The sequence below is a fragment of the Buteo buteo genome, chromosome 26, assembly GCF_964188355.1.
Source record: "Buteo buteo chromosome 26, bButBut1.hap1.1, whole genome shotgun sequence".
Taxonomy (NCBI): Eukaryota; Metazoa; Chordata; class Aves; order Accipitriformes; family Accipitridae; genus Buteo; species Buteo buteo.
In genome coordinates, this window is record NC_134196.1 from 15,705,684 (window position 1) to 15,726,054 (window position 20,371).

General features: G+C 36.1%; 1 protein-coding gene across 1 annotated transcript in view; it reads right to left on the minus strand.

Moving 5' to 3' along the window:
- The window catches only part of CAND1 (cullin associated and neddylation dissociated 1), a 30,523-nt gene that overhangs the window by 2,171 nt on the left and 7,981 nt on the right, over positions 1-20,371 (minus strand). The window contains exons 3-14 of the mRNA XM_075058218.1: positions 11,333-11,487; positions 9,398-9,521; positions 8,724-8,980; positions 8,535-8,640; positions 7,881-8,026; positions 6,519-6,811; positions 5,692-5,833; positions 3,568-5,061; positions 2,693-2,788; positions 796-965; positions 534-698; positions 199-306 (exon numbers count right to left, since the gene is read on the minus strand). Of these exons, the coding sequence (XP_074914319.1) occupies positions 199-306; positions 534-698; positions 796-965; positions 2,693-2,788; positions 3,568-5,061; positions 5,692-5,833; positions 6,519-6,811; positions 7,881-8,026; positions 8,535-8,640; positions 8,724-8,980; positions 9,398-9,521; positions 11,333-11,487 (3,256 nt within the window). The remainder of the gene's footprint in view (positions 1-198; positions 307-533; positions 699-795; positions 966-2,692; positions 2,789-3,567; positions 5,062-5,691; positions 5,834-6,518; positions 6,812-7,880; positions 8,027-8,534; positions 8,641-8,723; positions 8,981-9,397; positions 9,522-11,332; positions 11,488-20,371) is intronic.

The following is a 20,371-nucleotide window of genomic DNA, read 5'->3' on the forward strand; positions in this document are numbered from 1 at the left end:
AGTCTACCCCTCCATTTGTAATAAATGTAATACATGTATAAAGGCCCACATATTTATAATATTCTGCCTACTGCAGCTTATCAACTATAACTCAGGAAACATTGCAGCAGTACAGAAGTATTCTTCATAGGCAAGTTCATTTATATTTCTATAAGACAACACAAAATAATTAACTTAACTAAGTTTAAATTTGAATACCTTAGTTGTACATGTAGCACGCAAAGGTTCAACAAGCCTATCCAACCTCTGCAGCACTGCGCTTGGACAAAGGGTAGACAGTCTCACCAACATTAAAAAGGTTAGCATCTAGGTTGAGAAAGAAACAATTCAACAATTAGTTATGCTCAGCACATATATGGAGCTATATTTCCTACAATGCTGTGTAAGCTTTTTAACAGCAACACTTTAATGAAAATGGCAAATATACTGAAGTACTTAAGCATATGAAGCAATGTTTTTACCATTTCAGTCTATTCACTATTTAAAATATTTTTATGAAGTCACTGCTTACACAGAGAAAAATGACAGCTAACCTTAATATCATAGTGATCCTTCAGGCCATCTTCAACATGGTTTAAGAATTCAAATATATCTAGTCTATCCAAACAGCTATCCAAAAGAGTATACATGCACTCAAAAGCAGCTTTCCTTATGTCCAACCCATCATCAACTGTATGCTTAAATGGTCCCATTTCAACCTGTCAGCAAATAAAGAACAAAGTTATGAAGTAATATATTTAGAAAAACAAAGAATCTACTTGCATATATTTAGCACTGTTTTCTTAGTTAACATACCTCTCTGATTAATTCCTTTCTGACTTTTGTTTCATTGTAAAGATGAGGAAGCACAGTATCTAAGAGGTCCCTTATTAATGATGGTTTATTGTGTGCAGCTGAGTTAAATGTCACTAGGGCTACTCTCCTGACATTGAGATCTGGGTCCTCCAACGTTTTCAGAAAATCACCTGCAATCATGTACAGAAATAAATCAACCTATGAGGATCTTTTTCATTTGCTACTTTAAAAATATCTTTGCTTAGTTTTAACCTTTCAAAAGGATGTATTTAGTGCAGGAGTTATTTTCATCTAACAGAGACAAATACCTGGTATTTTAGCATGATTACACAAATAAATCTATTAATTATAATCATATGAAAAGTATTAATATAATTGATATATAATGAAACAGAAGTAGAAAAACCGCCATCAAAAAAATGGCCATTTAATTATATTTCAACTTTTTTCTAAAGGTATAGCATGTAAATTAATGAAAATTATATTTAACCTTTCCTTTTCTCCATTAAAGGTCTCTCAGAATATGCATTAGAAAACTAATTTCAATTCTGCAGTTGAAGAATTAGAGAACACCTCTTAAGAAAACTATCAACACATTGATTTTTTTAATCCCTAAATTGGCCTATGCTGACAATTCCTGAATTAGCACAAAATAAGCCTACTCAGTATATATTAATGTCGCAACACCTCTCTCATCCCACCCCACCCTTGTGCATTTTCAAATTTGAATTTCTATAGTTCTATAACAGCGCCTTGTTAAAATAAATGCCTGCAGCAATATATCATATTTTTCCTCAATGTTTGTGAAGTTTTACTAGCAACTTCCATGAGTGAAATTTTTAAAAGGAGAAGAACAACAAGGTTTAAACATCAAAGTGACTTCTATACACACAAAAGAAACTAGTAACAAAACTAAAGATAGCTGAGATTTTTTAAATACTAGATGCCAATAGTTTTTTGACTGAATAATCAATAAATATTTCCAGAAACCAAAGGGGCAGGGCAGCTTCAGTGACAGGGACAGCAGGGGGAAAAACCCACAAGCATAATCAATTCTTAAATATATTATTAAAAAAAAAATTAAGCTTAGTGATGAAAATAACACATAGGAACTGACTCCATTTCCCCATAAATAAAAACCTTGCTCTCCACAAAACTGCATGTTTTTAAAGATTCATCCTTTTCCCCCCTCTTAGGTTTAGCAGTATATATCATTTTTTACAGATCTTTACACCTGTAATTAATCCACTATAAAACATTCACCATAGCATATTAAACAAATCCACAATATTTTGTCATACAAATGAGAAAAAGATCAAAAAGCCACAGCATTGCAAAGCTCTTTATCATACTTATGTTACACTGAAAGCTCCGATTACCTTATCCCTGTAGAAATATACATGCTTCCAAATGCTTTCAGACCACAAGCATTATAGAATCCTAAGGACCTAAATCTACAATTCACCACCTGGTAATACTCAAAATTCACATGTGCATACATATTTTAAGTGACTGAATGTCAAATACTTCCAAGACTTCTGGGTAAAGACAATTTCTTACTACATCAAACTGGTATAATTTGGCAAGAGCATAGGAAAGGAAATCAGCTTTTGGGTCCCACCTTCCTAAAAGCCCTAGATTTTCATACTGCCCATCACAGATTCAATACATGTAATTTTAAATCATACAACTTTTACTGCTCAGAATTCAAACAAACTAGGATTAACAGAAATAACTGGCTATTATGGAAACATTTTATAACTGTTCCAACAGTTATCATTAGCAGCTAACTCTAGTACCTGTAAAATATTTTCTTCTGAAAACACAAAGAACAAATTTTAAATGCAATTCTATTACCAGAAAACATAGAAGCTGCCAGTAAAAGTAAACAACTTACCTATGCAGTTCTTCAAGAGTGGGTCTATGGGTTGTGGATGATCAGAAATAGTGAACTTAACAGCAGTAACCACTGAACTTCGAGCATATGAGGACCCTAATATGAAACAAAAGTGGAACTATGTAGCATTAAAACAGTACAACTACAGAATCTAAATCATACTCAGTGCCATTCTTTTTAAACTTCTAATACTCTTAAGAACACTAAACAAGAAATGTTATTTATTACTAGCAATGCAATATGTAACTCTAAGTAAATCTATGGAGAAAATGTTTTAAATGGGGAAAAATATTATAACATTTGTAATAAGCATTTAATCTTATCTGCTACAGAAAATTCAAGTAATAAGCCTGTTAGAACATTTTTTTTTTTTATGATCACAAATAGGCCTACAAATGACTCTCCTCTTTAAAGCAGAAGCACATGAAGAAAATATGTGAATACAGTTCATAATATGAAACTGATCCATGAATTATGCATAACGATCCTTCCTAATCCTTAAAAATTTCAGAATTCTTATCTGAAAATTAAGAATATTGTAATTTACATCAAAAGGTCAACACATTGCAATTGGTTTGTCAATTTGTCCCTTTGTCATCCATGCTCCTTCCCCTTTAAGTTTATAGGTCTTTGTTAAACATCACAACATTAATTGAAATATCAGTCTGAAAGCAGAACATAAAAGTAATTTGTGTTACGTATGACTAACAACTTCTAGTAAAAATGGAACTATATAAGCTTCACATGGGGGGGGGGGGCAAAACTTCCAAGAATATCACAAAATTTAAGGAAATAATTTGCTAAACGAGATCAATCTATTAATAGATAGCATAAGGCCATTTGCTACAATACGTACATGAGTTACTACTACTCACCTGATGCCAAGTATCCCTTGAGTCGTGGAAGCAGAGTCTCTGGGTCTATTAACGTAAGCTTGCCCAAGCATTCAGCAACAACGTTCCTTGTACCCTCTTCTGCACATTCGCAGTGTTTCAGGAGTAAGGCCCAGATGTTCTCAACATATGGTTTGAGACCAATCACTGATGCAGAGCTAATTATTTCTTTCAAGGAATGAAGAAGAAGGTATTGCCTCTTAGGTTGACTGGTTATTTCTTGTAAGACAAATGGCAGATACTCAGGAAGATTGCCAACACTAATACTGCCTAATGCGTAAGATGCCGCTGATTTGACTTCCTCACTAGGAGAAGAGAATGCTTCTAATATTACAGATTTCAGCTCAATTTGTCCACTTAAGTCAATGTGATGCCCAACTTCCCCAAGAGAAAGCAAAGCCAAAAGCCGAATGGAATCTGTGGACCTTGAGTTCTTGACATCTTGAATGAACTGACCTACAACAGCCGGTCCTTCCTTAGGGCAGGCTCGAGTAAGGGCAGCAACACATTTGGCAATGGAATAGTAAGACTGCTTGTGAGTAAGTGCTGTGCTCTGCGAGTAGACTGGACCCGTTAACATGCGCAGTAAATCCATATAGCCTAAGTTATTTGTACCAGTCACAACCAAAGCTTGGAAAAATTCTAGCATGGCACTAAGTGCTCCACCCTGAAGCAGAGGTGATCTCACCAGCCCAATAAGTTCATTGAGAATGGACCCACTAATCTTTGACAGGGAGGAAGGATATACTTTAGCCAGTGTTGTCAGAAAACTGATGGCCATCTGTGATACATGCATATCACTTTCACTAATCAGAGGTGGAAGCTCATCCAGGACAGCATCAATCATGGCAGCTGTCAAGCTGTCACTGTAATTCTTAATTAAAATATCTAGAGCAGAAAGAGTGCCCAGTTTCAAAGCTCGCTGGTTCTTTCTCAAAAAAGAAGCAAGAATAGGAACTCCTTCCCCAAGGATTGGTCTCAAGTCTATCTTCAGAGGAGAACCAGCAATCAATGTCATGGCCTTCACTGTAGTTAACCGAGTGATCTCATTCTTCAGTCTCTCTAGGAAGATCTGAAGTGTACTAGGCAGGTCTGTGCCTAGGCTGTCACCAAGGCTACAAATTATTTGACCCATGCAAGATATTGCCCTTTCTTTCACCTCCTGATCAATGTCAGCAGCCTTTAATCTCTTGATTGTACAAGTAAACAAATCTTTGATGTAAGGAGTAGCATCAAAGGAAGAAGGCTGGTCTAAAGGACGAATGACCTTCACAAGTTGTTGGGTAACCAAAAGCGCCTCTGATGTTATCTTGTAAAATGGATCTCCAACACAAGCTACAACTGGAGGTACCAATGCTTGAACATGAGGATGAAAGACTTGGGGAGAATGATTGCAGAGGATCACATACAAACAGGACAAAGCATCTATCTTCAGATTAGAAGAACTTGATTTGTCATTCAGTGAAAAAATTATTCCTGGAAGAAAAAAGAAAAATGTATTTTTAGGTTAGGTATTTATATTCTGTTAGAACACCTCAAAATTTCTCAACTAAGGCAGGTATACTGAATTTATGTTTTCCTGCTCCCAGCCTTTCTTGAATGCTTCCAAGCCCCTTTCACCATTTTATTCAATCAATTAGTTTTCAAGCTTCCTCTACACAGAGGACATGGGCCATTTGATGGTTTGTGATGTATTTTCTTAACTATAAAGGAATTCTGAACCTTTAACTTTTCCAAACTTACTTTTCCTTGTTACTTCAAAATTCAACACTTTAGTCCCAAAAGCTAAAATACGGACAATATTTCGCTCTGTTGAGATGAGAAATAAGGCAGTTTGATCTTGCAATTAAGAAGGAAATTAACTCTTTTATATAGAAGAAAAAAAAAATCTCAATCTTAGAGCCAACCCTTGTTTTCAAGATTAATGCAAATACATCACTAAAATATTTATATGGATCCACACAGTAGCTGATAATTTTACCAATTTCTTTAAATAGAAGCAACACTTCAAAGCTTTTGCAAAAAGCACAGTCACGATTGTAAGACTTCAAAATTTCACATCCAATTTACTAATAGATCTTTAAATTAATAATATGTTTCTCATACCTGGTACAAGTACAGGAACATGTTGTGTTAGAGCTCCAGGTAATACATTTACTAGCTCAGTCAGCATGTTAAAGCAACACTGACGAGTCTTCACACTTTTCTCCTTCATCTGTTTGTGCAAGGCTTTAACTATGTTGGGGACCTGTAATCATCACACATCTGTTAGTTAATTCAATAGCTGACATTTCTTTCATCTTTGATCACTGGCGGGATATAAAAAAAGTTGTGTGTCCTACCCCTCTGACTTCTCTACACAACAGAGGAGTTATATAAACACTGGGAAATGAAGATTCAAAACAATTGCTATCCCCCAAAAAACAGTAGTTTAACTTTAAAAGGTGAGCTGAAACAAAGCAAAACTAGATTTGCATTAACAAAACTGTAAAGAGCAACAATTGAGAAGTCACCCAAATAATTCACTTAGAAAAAGTTTTTCAGCACTATCCTTCTTATTCTGCAAATAAAATATGTTGTAGCAAATCAAGTTTTATCTTGATCACTAGAGCTGACATCTGCATTACGGAATGCACAAAATAGTTATTTTGCTTTGGTAATTTGGCTAAACTACATAGGACATTCAACTTTTACAGGTGATGGTAAACAAATCAGATAAGCACATTTGTATGAGTTGGTAATTTCAGTTTCCAAGACTGCTGTTCTTTTCTGGGCCAGTTTACCTGGCTTGCTCTCTATGTTAGTACTACAGTAATAAACTGTAAACTGTGTATGAAGAAAGTATGATATGGCACATTTCAAGAACTATCCTTATGAACAGGGCACAACTTCAGTGAGTCTTCTCAAAGGTAACAAAAATCTTGACAAATAACCTGACTCTGAAGCATTGTCAAAGGTGTCTCTCCTTGTTCCATTGCATCAGGATCACAAAGCCAACTTTGCACAGGTCGAGTTTGTTTTAAAAGAGAAAGATATGCATGAAAAACATCTGCTTTAACGTTCTCTTCACGTTCTTTGAATCTGGCTATTAAAGCAGGAGATACAGTTTTGTAGAATTCTGGAAGCATTTCATGTCGTGTGCTAACCACTGCATCCAGACATTTAGCAGCTGCGCGCCTCACTTTCCAGCTCATGTCATCATCATCACTATATTCATCATCGCTCCCTTGAAAAAATAAATTATGCATATGTTCAAGTCTAGACAATCAAAGCATCAAGTTTTATTTTAAACAATTAATAAGAACACACTTGCGTTCTTTGCATAAGACATACCGAAGAAATACATTCAGAAGCATGTTAAAAATCATACATAAAAAGCCTTCTGAACTGCCTAAATCGTAAAGCTAATTATTTTCTCTGATTATTTTTTTCACAATAGTCTTACACATGTATTAATCTAAACTCCAAACAGGACAAGGCAGTTCCCATCATGCTTACAGCCTGACTACTGATTTAAAGCCTATTCCTCTTTGTTCGTGACATAAGAGACAATGCAACAACAATTACTAGCTGATCAAGATTCAACAAATTACTGTTTGTTTCTTTCTAGGAGTAAATCAAACCATATTCTGCCCCCCAAAATGACAAGAAAAAAATATATAATAAGCAATACAAATTGACTTTTTAAGCACTAAAGCAACAACTATGCAGCTCATTCATTCTTACAGTAATGAGAATGTTATGCTCTGGGTTCAGATTACTTGTGTGTCCAAGTTTTCATAAAGCTTACATAAGGCAAGGTATTGCCACCATATTAACAATAAACACCTTATCTCTTTCAGTCTAAAACATTTTTTATCCTATGAGTATTTTGCAATTTTCAATCTATTCTACTTTTATGCATTAGGTAACAAAATATTATAGTGGAAAGTAGCGAGAAGCCTTTCTCATGCAGAATACGTAATTTCAATTCATTAACTGATGTTCTTCTCACTTTAGTTATATTATCCTACATGCTTCTGCCTTTTTCCAGTTTTCAAGTATTATTTTAAAATATTTGTCTTGTACTTTATGTTCACCCTTGGAATTACTTATCTCCAGCAACAACATCCTATGCTTTTATTCCAAGAAATCAGTTCATAAGGTATGTTTAAAAACAGTATGAAAATTGAATACAGAAATATATAAGTTATTCAAATGCTGGTACTTGGTAGCAATACCACCCATATCAATTTTCTCAGATGAGTGCAGGTCCACAAGCTCTTCCTCTCCCCCAAACCGAAAAGAGAATGTACCTTGATCATCATCATCACCACCATCAGCATCCATAGCATTTTCATCTTCATCTTCATCATCATAATTGTAATTAGGATCATAGGTAAGATATTTCAGACAAATGTTTATAATAGTAGATACATGAGGATAAACTTCTTTAGGACATCTGCATAATACAAAAATATGATCAATGTCAAATTACTTTGAAGAATTAAAATATTTCTAAAAGACTTTATGCCACATACTGTACTTTGGAGACATTAGCCAAACCAAGTATCATCAGTGCATCTATCTGAATTACAGAAATTCAGAAAGGAATGTAAGAAAGGGCAATGCTACTATGTGACTGGATCTGCTAGACTGGAAGGTTGCAGAGGACCAAGACATGCCTTTGGATATCAATTTTTTTGTCACCACCACTGGACAACAAATATTACTAGAATACTTCCCCCCTCCTATTTGCGTAAGCGGTAATGGCACAGTAGAAAGTTTCTAAACTACAGACATAACACAATGCTTAACAATTAAGTTACAAGATAGTTACAGGAACAGTTCCAGCTCAAAGCTTGCAAAAATATTTTGTCCCAAGGAGATTGTCTCTTGACAGCTTACAACCAAATGGCTCACTATTAGATCTTAAGAAGGCCTGCAATAGGTACTCAAGAATAACTTACCTCCTAACAAAGGATTCAAAAGCTTGAATGCAATACTCTCGTAGTTCATCATCATCTACATTACAAAACTTTACAACCAAAGGAATTATTTTCTCGAGATATTCACCTGGTAAGAGAAAAAAATTAGCAAAGTAATTACTCTCATCTGAAAACTTTTAAAGTTACAGATAATTTATATATTTTACTTACCTATTCTATGACCTGCTTGCCTACTGATAGCAGCAATACACTGTATATAGGTCCTAGTTGTTGACATGGAATCATTTTTAGACAGCTCTGTCAACAGATGTTCAATGAGGTCAACAAAAACCATATTGCCACAACTCATAACCAGGTGACCAAGAGCAATGATGGTTCTTTTCCTCACAGCAAGTCTGGGGCTAGTCAGCTGGGGGAGCAGACAGGTCAGAATTGAAGGATGGAAGTTAACAAGCAGTCCTCCTTGCCTTAAAACAGACAAAACACAAACTCAAACCAATTGAATCTAGATAACTTTGTTCATATACTGTACAACAATTCCTTTAAATATTACCAAAACATCACAAAGATTCTAATTAAGTCTTTAAATGTAAGCTTTTGGAACGTCTAAAAAAAAGAAATCCATTTGAAATACACCCTCAAAGCAATAAACATTAAAATAAGCTTAAAACTACAGTTCTCAGAAGATTAAATAATAACCTATCTATCAATCAAGTTCTCTTCAGTACATTCACTTTTTTTCTACATGAAGTTTCACCTATACTTAATACCTTACCATAGTATTTCACATAAAGTAATTTAAATTTAACATTTGGAAAATTAAAGTTCAAGCTTTAAGGAGTATTTATCAGCATTCACCAGCATTTTGGAAGAGGGATGTTTACCTGCTCAGCATATCAGCCATGATATCCAGCGCCTCCAGTTGAACAGACACATCTTCCTGCTTGGCTATAGCACTAGTGAGACGCCCTGTGATCTTTTTACAAACATTAGCCGCTAATGCAGAACCTGAAAGCACAACAAAACCTCCGCATTTTCATAACTAAATAAAATACAGTTTTTAACACAAGAGATCATGTTTGTGACTACAGAAAGCAACCTGATCTCAACACAAAGAAGCTTTTCCAACCCAACAAAACAAGCTTGAACAGCCAGTTTGTTTGCTAATGTAATGTATGCTCTACATTAGAGCTGAAAGACTATCTATGTAGAAAAATACTGAGGAGGAGGCCCTCTTAATTGTCTCATAAGGTATATACAACACAAAGGACAGTGCTTTTGGCAGGGCGAGCAATGGAAAGTGAAGGCCAAGACAAGACTAGAGCAATAAATGAAAAGACCATAGGTAAAAATAAAAAAATAAACTAAAAGGAAAGAGGAAGCACAGAAGTAGATAGGGCCACCTCTAAAGAACAGCTGTATAACAAAAAAAGCAAAATAACATGATTTTGCACAAGAAGCTACTTAAATAATATGTACCTGAAATACTGCTGAAACATTTGAGAAAGGGGGGAAAAAAATGTATACCCAAAGTATTTTAAAATTAAAGTAAAAATGTTTTTAGCACAACTCCACAGTTCCCCCTCCCCCCAACTGTCTAACATTGTTCGGAGTAACTATGAGAAGAGAAGAAACTAATGTCATGGTAACGGCTACCCAATGGCTAGTGCTCATCTTCATTTGCATTAAGTTTTTTTAATCACACTTTGGGAATTTCGATGTGAAATTAATACCATTCCAACCTATATTAAAACTGGTTTATATATATGTTTATGGTTTATTCTTAACTCTATGACTAAAACTAAACATAACAATTGGACAGTCAAATGCATTACCATAGAGGTTAAGAAAAAAGACAACAATCTATGTTGGAGTTGAGAGCAAGAAATAACACTTAGGTTCCTTTTGTATTAGGAATACTAATTATATTGAAAGATTTTGCTACATTTTTGTTTGAGCTTTACCTCCACCCCAAAATCTCCGTTTGCTTTGTGTAGGCAAACAAAAGAATAAAAGCTTAAACTGATTTACTTAAAATTAGTTATTTATTTAAAGTTTATGCATCTCACTACTACTTGACAAATGCAAGACTTATATTTGGACTTTCAATAAAGGATGTTAAAGTCAGAGCTTTTTTCTTTTTTTTTTTTAAAGAAACCTTAGTCTCTAAAAACTGCATTTCCATAGCCTTTTTAATCACTTCTCTATTCTCATTCATATCTTACACTATGATATCTGCAAAGCACTTGAATAAAAAGTAATGCCATTAACTGATGAACTGTTCATTATTACTATCTCTTTTGGAGGAAAGACTGCCTTCATTTAAAACTGCAGGTAAGTATTTCAGTAATTTAACAGGGGATTGTTAAAAACACAAGGTACTTCCCAAAACACTTACAAGAAACTGAGACAATAAATTGGATCATTAAAGAAAGATACCCAAGTTATAATCAATTTTAAAGTATACTATCAATCAAAAAGAAAGATGAAATTTAGCTATTACTACAGCCTAGAAATGTTCCACCAGGCAATTATTAAAATAGAAGCTTTTACACTCAATTTGTTATACTGAAGTTCATACACTCTAAGTTTGTTTTTCACATTAATGCAATTCTTTAGTAAAAAAGTTTTCAAACTAGTAAAATCTGGAAATACAGTCAGAGAAGAAACTAAAATTTGTGCGGTACATTTTTCCTGACAGAAATTAGTTCCAATGTTAAATGAACTGAATCCTCTTCACTAAAGGACCCAGCTTTTGCATTCTTTTAATTAGTAATGAAACAATAAAACTAGATAGTCTTGAGTACAAAACGCCTTACCACTGGAAGCTGGGGGGAGTTCTCCAATCACAGTTTTAAGGCCAATGCTTGAAATGTCACGTAACTGTTCTTTATCTGAAAGCATGTTTGTACAGAGGGTATCTACGATGGTCTCCACTTGATACTCCTTCACTTTACTCACCAAAGGGCCAAGGCTGTACAAACAGAAGAAAAGTATTAAATCTGCAACCTTAAATAAAACCTCTCATTTTATTTCAGTATTTTGCATTCAAGTCACAAAGTTAAGGTTGGTTTTGGTAGCAATATAAGGCAGAATTTTAAAATTTTAAACCCTTCAACTAGTTGGGTTGGTAACCTGTCTCCATATATCTGGTTTAGTACATGTTTTTTATCTAGTGTTGGAAACGGGTTTTGCATGACTGGTCTGCTTCAGTCTCTAAACCAGAGTCCTTCTTACTTCTCATTAACGTCAAGATTTACAACAAAAGTTACATAGGCAGAGCCGTCAGTTTATGTGCTTGACCATTAGTGCCTGCTTAGTTCCCAGACAAGTAAGCAACCTTCTTAATTACTGCATCTTTATTCCACACAATGCTTGGTTTCCATCTGATACATACTCAGACTCATTCTATACCACAGAGTGCCTTTCTTAAAGAATGCAAACCATAAAATAAAAAACAATGACATGGCATGCCCTCCTTCACACAGACTCCAAGCCCCACTGTACACACAGCACATCATAACATTTCCTCTCTTTCCTCTGAATTGTGAGTTTGCAGTCATTCCAACTGCTCTGAGGATCATAACAATCTTGTATTCCTTTGTCAAATGCTCCCATGTGTCCAAAATACTAAAACCGCAGAGGTCCTAGTAATGGCTAATTCATTGCTAAGAAATATAGCATCTTCACCTTCTTCCTCACCTTATCACCAAATTTCAGCATCTCTCCATTGTTAATGTTCTGTTCCAAAAGGGCACTTATGCCAAAACAGAGCCTTATATTGCCTCTACTTCCTTCCATTCACCTGTGGAAAACCTCCATAAGAACTCCAAGAACTTACTCTTTCTCCTACTACCCCTCTGACTTCTCACTCCAAATTTGCCTATCTAGTTTCTCCCTATTTTTAAAACACCTGCCTTCAGACAAAGCATCTCAGAAATGGGAAATTAATTTTTAAAGACTTTAAAATACCAAATATTTTAAACTAATTCAACTCCCTCAAACATACTGCATTAACAACAAACACATCAAATTCTGAAAAAAAGTGTTACAAGTTGTGTTATAGGCATTCTCACCACGTTCCATCAAAAAACAGTACGGTTCAACTATGCATACAGTAACTACTCGGAAAGACATAGCTCCCTTGTTTTGTAAGCTTCTGTTCTCTGTATGTTGATCTTGCCAGCTGTTCTCTCTTTAATTCTCTGTGGTGACATCCATATTACTATTCAATCAAGAAAGCATGCTTACTAGTAAGACATCAACACTAAAGGTGAGATGTGACATGAAACTAAAGTTCTACCAAGCTTGGGTTCTGCACTGACACCGACAGAAGTGAGGGCAGGAGGACAAGCTGCTGTGTGCAACAGTCACATAGGAGAAAAAGTAATGGCTTGAGGCCAGAATGGAGACGGCAGTAGTGAGGACCACCTACAGAAAACGTGGGAATTGTGAACCGGAAGCATAGCCCACCAGCAGAATTAGGAGAAACACAGATGTATCTCCAAAAAACTACTATTTATTTTCTCTTCCATCTGAGTCAAAGGGATAATGAATAACATTCTGACTTCGTCTTGTGCACAGACCGTCCCCTAGTTGTTTTGCAGCTGCTCCAGATGTCCCACCAAGGAAATCCTAAAGCCTGATTCTCAACAGCGCCTCAATGTCTCTCCTCCTATGAAACACACTTCAAGGTATACACATCACCATCAAATTCAACTTCAGCCACAGTGAGAAAGCACAGAAGATTTTCAAGAGATTTTACACATGTGTTCTCACTGTGAACTTTGATGAGCAGTGAAGTGTGAGGATTTTAAATGAGCCCTTTGTATCAAAACAACCTGGTTAAGATTTTGAGGAGTGGAAAGACATGGGCAAAGTTATTATTTTTTAGGAAGCATTTTTCAAAAGCTTAAGTTTTGTTGCTCTTTTTGCTAAAGTCAAGGCCCAACTTGCAGTACAGAAGTCAATGCGAGCCCATGCAATGGTTCCATCAGATTTGTGCTGTGAGGAAGCGTTGAAGTGGTTTCAAGTGGTGAGCTAAGAGGCCATGTCTGCTACTGCAACTGACAGAGCCAAGCATTACAGATCAGAAATCATCGATGTTTCTGTGGCTTAAAAGGGAGGGTCCAAATTTTGTATCTGTCCTTCAGCATTGTACACAATGTACACAATCTCTCTATAAATCAGAAGTATAAAACTGAAATATGTGGAAATCAATGTATGAAAAAATGCAGGAAAAGGAGCATCTTAAAGCCAATTACCAACTGATTATATTAGGACTACACTAGAATGTAATGCCTCCATATAAACTTCAGGTTTTTCCACACTGAACTTTAATACTGTACACACCTGCTTTTCAGTAAACTTGATTCTAGCAAAGCTAACTGAGACCAAAATGATGTCTATAGGGTTAGTAAACACTGATTTTGGAGAGTTGAAGTCAAACTGAAACCCTAGAGGAAAAATGAACCAAACTAACTTGTTATCAAAACAAGACCAAGATCAAGAAAGAAAACTTTAAATTTTCAAATATATGCCACAATTCACTGTATGTCAGACTTTTGAGACTGCAATGATTTAGAACCACATGGTCACAACCTTACTAAAACATCAGAAGTATGCAGAAATTTTACAAGCAGATGATGAAATTATTTGTAAAATAGATTAACATAATTAACAATTAAAAAAAACTTTCAACTCTAATATGCCTAGTTTAACTCCTTGTCAAATGCAAAGGAGTATGCTGTCCAAAGATGGACTGTTTTCCCATGCTTAGAGAAAAAATAGTAATATTTGAAAAGTTGCAAAAAATTAATTTGGACTTGAATTTTCATTGATTTGAAACAAATAGCAAATATCAAAATTTTAAAACAGTTCAGCCACAAGTTAGTTTGATATATAAGGGTAAATATCCCCCCCCCCAAACTAGCCTTTCAAAGCACTTTACGAAAACAAAACAAGCTCAAGACACAAGGAAAAAGGTGGAAAGAGAACTTCCAACTTCATACATTTGATTGTACAAAGTAATAATGGAGTTGCCAGTTCATGGTACAGAGCTAGACCCTGATTAACAAATATCAGTATGCAGTTCTAATAAAATTAATAAATCCAATACATCATATTCTAACTGTACCAGATTACTGGAAAGAAACTATCTGGATGCACAGTAATTCCTTTCAGACCTCAGTGATTACAATGGGGGAAAAAATGTTTTTGTTTTCTTTTGTAAGATTTTTAAAATTATTCTGAATTAAGAGCAAGTTTCACCTTAAAAAAAGCACAGGCATTAAGTCAACTGCACAAAACTAGAGGGAGAGGGCAGAAATCATCTATAGGCAAGCAGAAATTCTGTCCAAGCTAGCAAGATACTAAGCTCTCAATGAAGACTATTAATCTGAAAGTAGACAGTCCAAAATCCAAATTAAGTTATGCCACTCAGGCAAAAACTTACTTTACACTTAGTACTTAAATCATCTAATTCCCACATTATTGTAATACAGAAACCCACAAGTGTTTTAAGACAGAAAAATCACTCCTGAGTCTTTACAGTCTACAGGAGAGTTCCTTTCTTCATTTATATGTATTGAGAGACAAGCACACAATGTACAAGATGACAAGCGAAACAGTTTTTCTTGTTTGACTGGAAATGGCTCTGGAGTTTAAGTCTAACTCTCCAGGAACACAGCTGGACCCTGGGTTCACTACTAGCTAATAAAACTGTCAGCCAGGCAGCTGCAAGGGAACACACAGGTCACAGATCACTACTCGGAAGGAAAGGCTTAAGGCTATGGCATTCAGCATAAAGGCACTGAAGTTTAGGAGCTCAGTACTACATTTGCCACAAATGACAACAAGACACCCCCACGTTTACTATCTTGCTGGTACTGCTGAGGGGAAAAAAAGACAACTTCCTACATTGCTTTAGCAGTGGAGATCTAAGGATGTGTAGCTTAATTCCAAAGTGCTGTTAACAAGGAAATGTTACCTCATATTAATTTTACTTGTTGACCTATACATGCTTTGCACTATCTCACCATTTTTTTTTATGTGACTTGGCACATTGGACCATACTGAATTAACTCCTCAATGTATAGTCAAACTTGACAATGAATTTGTTCATTTTGAACAAGTCACTTTAGCAATCCCCACTTCTGGTCAGAGCAATTGTCCTTTTGAGTGTGCATGGGAGAACAAGAGGAACAGTTTGGTCAAACATAATTTAGAAGCACCTACAGGGTAAACCAAACCCCCATGTTCCAAGTTCCTCTGAAACTCAGTCTTCTCTTCAGCCTCAGATCACCAAGTTTTCCATTCCTCCTGGTATAAAGGCTCCAAACACACTCAGAGTTCCCCACACCTTTCACGCTTCCTGCCTTAGAAGTCTTCTCAGTCATTCCAAAGCCATCCCTCTCCACCATATAGCTCACACCACAGGACAACTGTAGACCCTCAAAAAACATTGTTCCTACCTGATCTGGTCACCCATTTTCCCCACTCCTAAAAAAAACCCACCAAAAACCAAAACCAGTGTTCCAACACCTCAAACTAAACTGTTACATGCAACTGTTGGAGGGAACTAGACCGGAGGACTAGGCTCAGATTCAGAAGACTGCAAGCCAGTAATTCCAGCTGGACTCAAAGGGCAGAGATCTATGGCCTTCACTCTTGGACAGCTAGTGGACACGGCTCTATGTGGTAGGCCAAAACCAAAATACATCTTCCATCCCAAAACCTGTTTTATGTATCCCACTGCTGCTACCCTTCTCTCCCAGGTCCAAGAATTCACAGCAGCAAGAGCTAATTATCATAAAAAATGCCAAACAGAAGCAAAAGGCAGCAAGCAAGAAGTACAGACAGAAGGAGGACATGGATAAAGGAGACTCACCTATTATATAAAGCAAGCCCTTACATTCAAGCACTAAGTGTGACTTACAATAAGACAGTAACCAGAGTAAGGTGCAAAGTTTTGGCATTAGTGGTCTGTCACCATATTAGGCAAACTTAGGAGCTTCTCTTTCAATGGCCATGCTCATAATGCCTTACCCCCATGAACTCAGAACAGCGCTTGCACGCGAGGCACAGCACTTAGATTAACACCCAGGAATACGCAATTCCCAAGACAATCACACCTACCGCTTTCCATGCCTTCCTTCACAAACTGTAACCTGCTTGGTTTCCTTCTCTCCTTACCCACCATCACCCTGCTTGTGTGGTAAAATGTGCTGAAAATACTGGCAATTTGGGAATCAAAAGAAAAAAGAAAAAAACCAACCCCAAAACCAACCAACCAAAACAAAACAGAAAAAAACCCAAAGCGGCAAAGGCAAAATATATTTACCAAATCCATGCACTGAGATATCACATACAACTAACTCAAGTTTTGTTAATGCACAAAACTTGGAACTAATTTGACATTAGACCTAATTGGCCACAGACATCTGAAATTGATGCATTATGATCACCCCAATGTCACAAATTCAGGAAGATTGCAATTTACTCATTTTGCAGAGTATTTTACAGAGATACGCAGATATCTTAATAATAAATACAGAAAAACAACTTTTGTGCAACATTTCTAGAAGATACAGCATACAGATAATCTCAAGAGAACTGTTACTTGAGATACTGACTGGTATCTGATGAAAGGCATGAAAAGAAGCCCTTTAAGAGCACAGAAACGAAGAATGTTATGGAATAGTTTCTCACTTCCTTCAGCAGGTACACCTACTCCTGCAGAAATGAATATCTGACAGAGCACCCTTTGTTAAAAGCAGCCAAACCTCAGGCCCTAACCCGACACTGCCCTTTAATTTAGGAAAAGGGCACTGTACTGGAATCTTTAGATTCCATCAAACCATCTTCACAGCTACTAAACCCCTGAGAGTAGGGGTTTAAAGGACCATATCCACAATCTAATCTGGTCATTTTACTGCTTCAATCATGTTAAATTAATACTGCAGTCTTATTAAAATAATTTCTGGACCCTGATACTGGTAAAGACCTTTTTCCTCCAACAGATAAATTCCGGATAAATCTATACACAAGCATTTGCCAACACACAGATTATTACCAAGCATTACCTCCCAGACTCAAATACATCGAGCCATCCCTGACTGCATTCCTAAAAGTTGAAACATTTTCTCCAGTTGCTCAGAAAACTCACAGCTTTCTCCACAACTGGATTTCACTCTTCAGCCAAGCTTTCCCTTCACAGTGTTTCATTGACACATCACTAGTGTCTCTTCAAATACACACCACTGTCAGTCAGCAGCTACTCACAGCATTGTTGCACTCCTCTACCCTTGCTGCGTAGTAAATTGTTTTGCAAGTGAAGCAAGCACAAATCATCTAGAACAGAAACAATCACAATTCCAAGGTATGGTGACTGTCTACAGTAGTCCAGAGAAATTCCCTGTGCATTTCAGTCAAAAGACTATGGTTTACAAAGGTGCAAGTGCAGAATCTGTAGAAACCATTTCACACCTGTAACACTGCATGGTTCGACAGAAGTACTGTAAACAGAAGCACTAGGAAGCAGGAACAAGCACATGTACAATTACAGAAGTGTATTCATACAAAACTCAAACTATTTTTGAGTATCCTTTCAAAAATATGGCAAACCTTCAGAGTAGCAATCCTGAAAGTTTGCTTTTCATCAGTACCGAGAGAGTTTGCTATCTGGTCGGTGAGATTCCAGGTGGCAACGTCATCCCTCCTTTCACTGCTAGAAAGGTCACATCTTCTGCTTTTTGCAGTTTGCAATGATTTGTGCAGCTCTATGAAAATACATCTTCCACACCCTAGAGATCTGCAGCTGACACCATCCTTTTATACATCAACTTTAACAGACCAGAAGCAGACCTCCACCAGAAAACAGTTGTTCCATAAGTGAAAACATCTGAAATGATGGTAAGGATTTTTTTTTTAAACCTGAACTATTGAACAACTACTAAATTCTTTTAGTTTAAATATGTTTATTTTTCAAGTGTAACCTATGAGTAACTAAAATAATCACAGTGAAAGCTGGTAGATTCATCTCAATTAAGTACAGGAAATACTTTTTTGCTGTTTTAAAGATGACCAAACCACCAAAATGACAAAGTCATTCAAATAAACACTTGAAATTACAGTTTCTAGAAAGTGTTAAACCAGATTTTACCTGAATTAGTGTCTTCATCCTATTTATTCAGCCTATTGGTTCAATAAAGCTGACATACCAACTATGAAGTAAATTTTTAAAAAGACTGCCTCAAACTTTTCTGGCCTTTAAAATCAGTACTTTATCCCTTACAGACCTTACTAAAAAAATCAGAAGTAAAAAATAAACTATAACCTTCTGTTATTAAATCAGTTCTGAATGCAAAGCTTTTGCACTTAAGCGTGTATTTTACACATTTGAAGACAGTTTCAGATATTGTTTTGAGTGGTCTTTGATATTTTCCCATTCACTAGCCAATAAATTGTGTCCAGTTTCTCTTAAAGTCAAAAGCTCATTCAGCTGCCTATGGAAATAAACAGCAGCTATAACACACTGTCTCCTTTTAAGTTACATACATTTGAAAATAAAGGTGCTCATAGTGTAGCTCCTTATTAGGAAGGGGGACACCAACTCATAATCAATTATAGCTGTTAAAATATGCCAGTTTGAGACTATCAAATAAGCACACTTACTTACAGGGAAAAGTTAAAATTCATAAATGGGAAAAAAAAAAAATATTCAAATCACCTGTATAGTGTCATGTGCAGCAGTGTATTACCACAGCATCCAAAACTCTTTAAAGCTGCTGAACCGGATCAGCCACACAACAGCCAATATGTGCATCATCCTGCTCACTCTAATGACTCACACTCACAGCATCAAGCAGGGTTCCCTATATTGAACTACTGCCCAGAGAACTCACCGTGATAAATGCAGAGAAACTACAGTGTCACAAGGGAGGAATTGCTGAAAGTACTTACTTTAACCCCATCTTCCTTTATTTTTTCCAAATATATATATATATGCATTTGTTTGGGTTTTTTACAGGTTTCAGGAAACATTTCACAGTGTGGAACAATAAAAATTTGTAAGAATAGGTTTAAGTGGCAGAATATCAAACCATAGATAACTGTTCAAAATGAGAAACAGTTCATCTTTAAACTGCAACACTGAACATATGAAACAATTAATGTGCAATTTGGTTTAACGAAACATTATCAACATTATCAGCAATGAAGAACAAACAGTCCATCCAACACAACACCTATGCTTAGGCAAACCATACTGCTTTTCTAATCCAGATGCACATAATCTTGGATAGATCTACAAGGCAGTGTAACTACTACTGTCATAAGGTGCACAGGGTACCGTGCTGGACTACACTAAGAACCTTAAACTAAGAATATGCCGTAAGAATGTCCAATAGCATTTTCTACATTGGCTGACTGTAAAACAGCCTATGACTATCAGGTGAAGCAAAAAACAACTCCTCCAGGAAAAATGCAGACAACAAGAATACATTTAAAATTTTACATGCTCTTAAGAAAAACAAGGTGAGCAACCTGCAGTTACTGACCTAGTTTGCATCTGCTGCCTGCAGTAACAGAAGCTTGACAAATACACTCCCTTCCCTTCTGTAGAGTCAAAGCTTAGAGCTTTTACTCCAAGAGTACTAAGGCAGCTCATTAATTTTCGTTTTTATTCAGAAATGAACTACACAATCTTCCTGCAAGGTAGCTACCCAAATATCCATGAACTCTCAGCCTGACTTCTGCTAACCAAAAACCAACATGTATTATCCTGTCCAAAACCAGTGTAATATAACTGAAAGGATCAAGAACAAAATCACTAGTGTGCTTTGAAGAGATAATAAGAA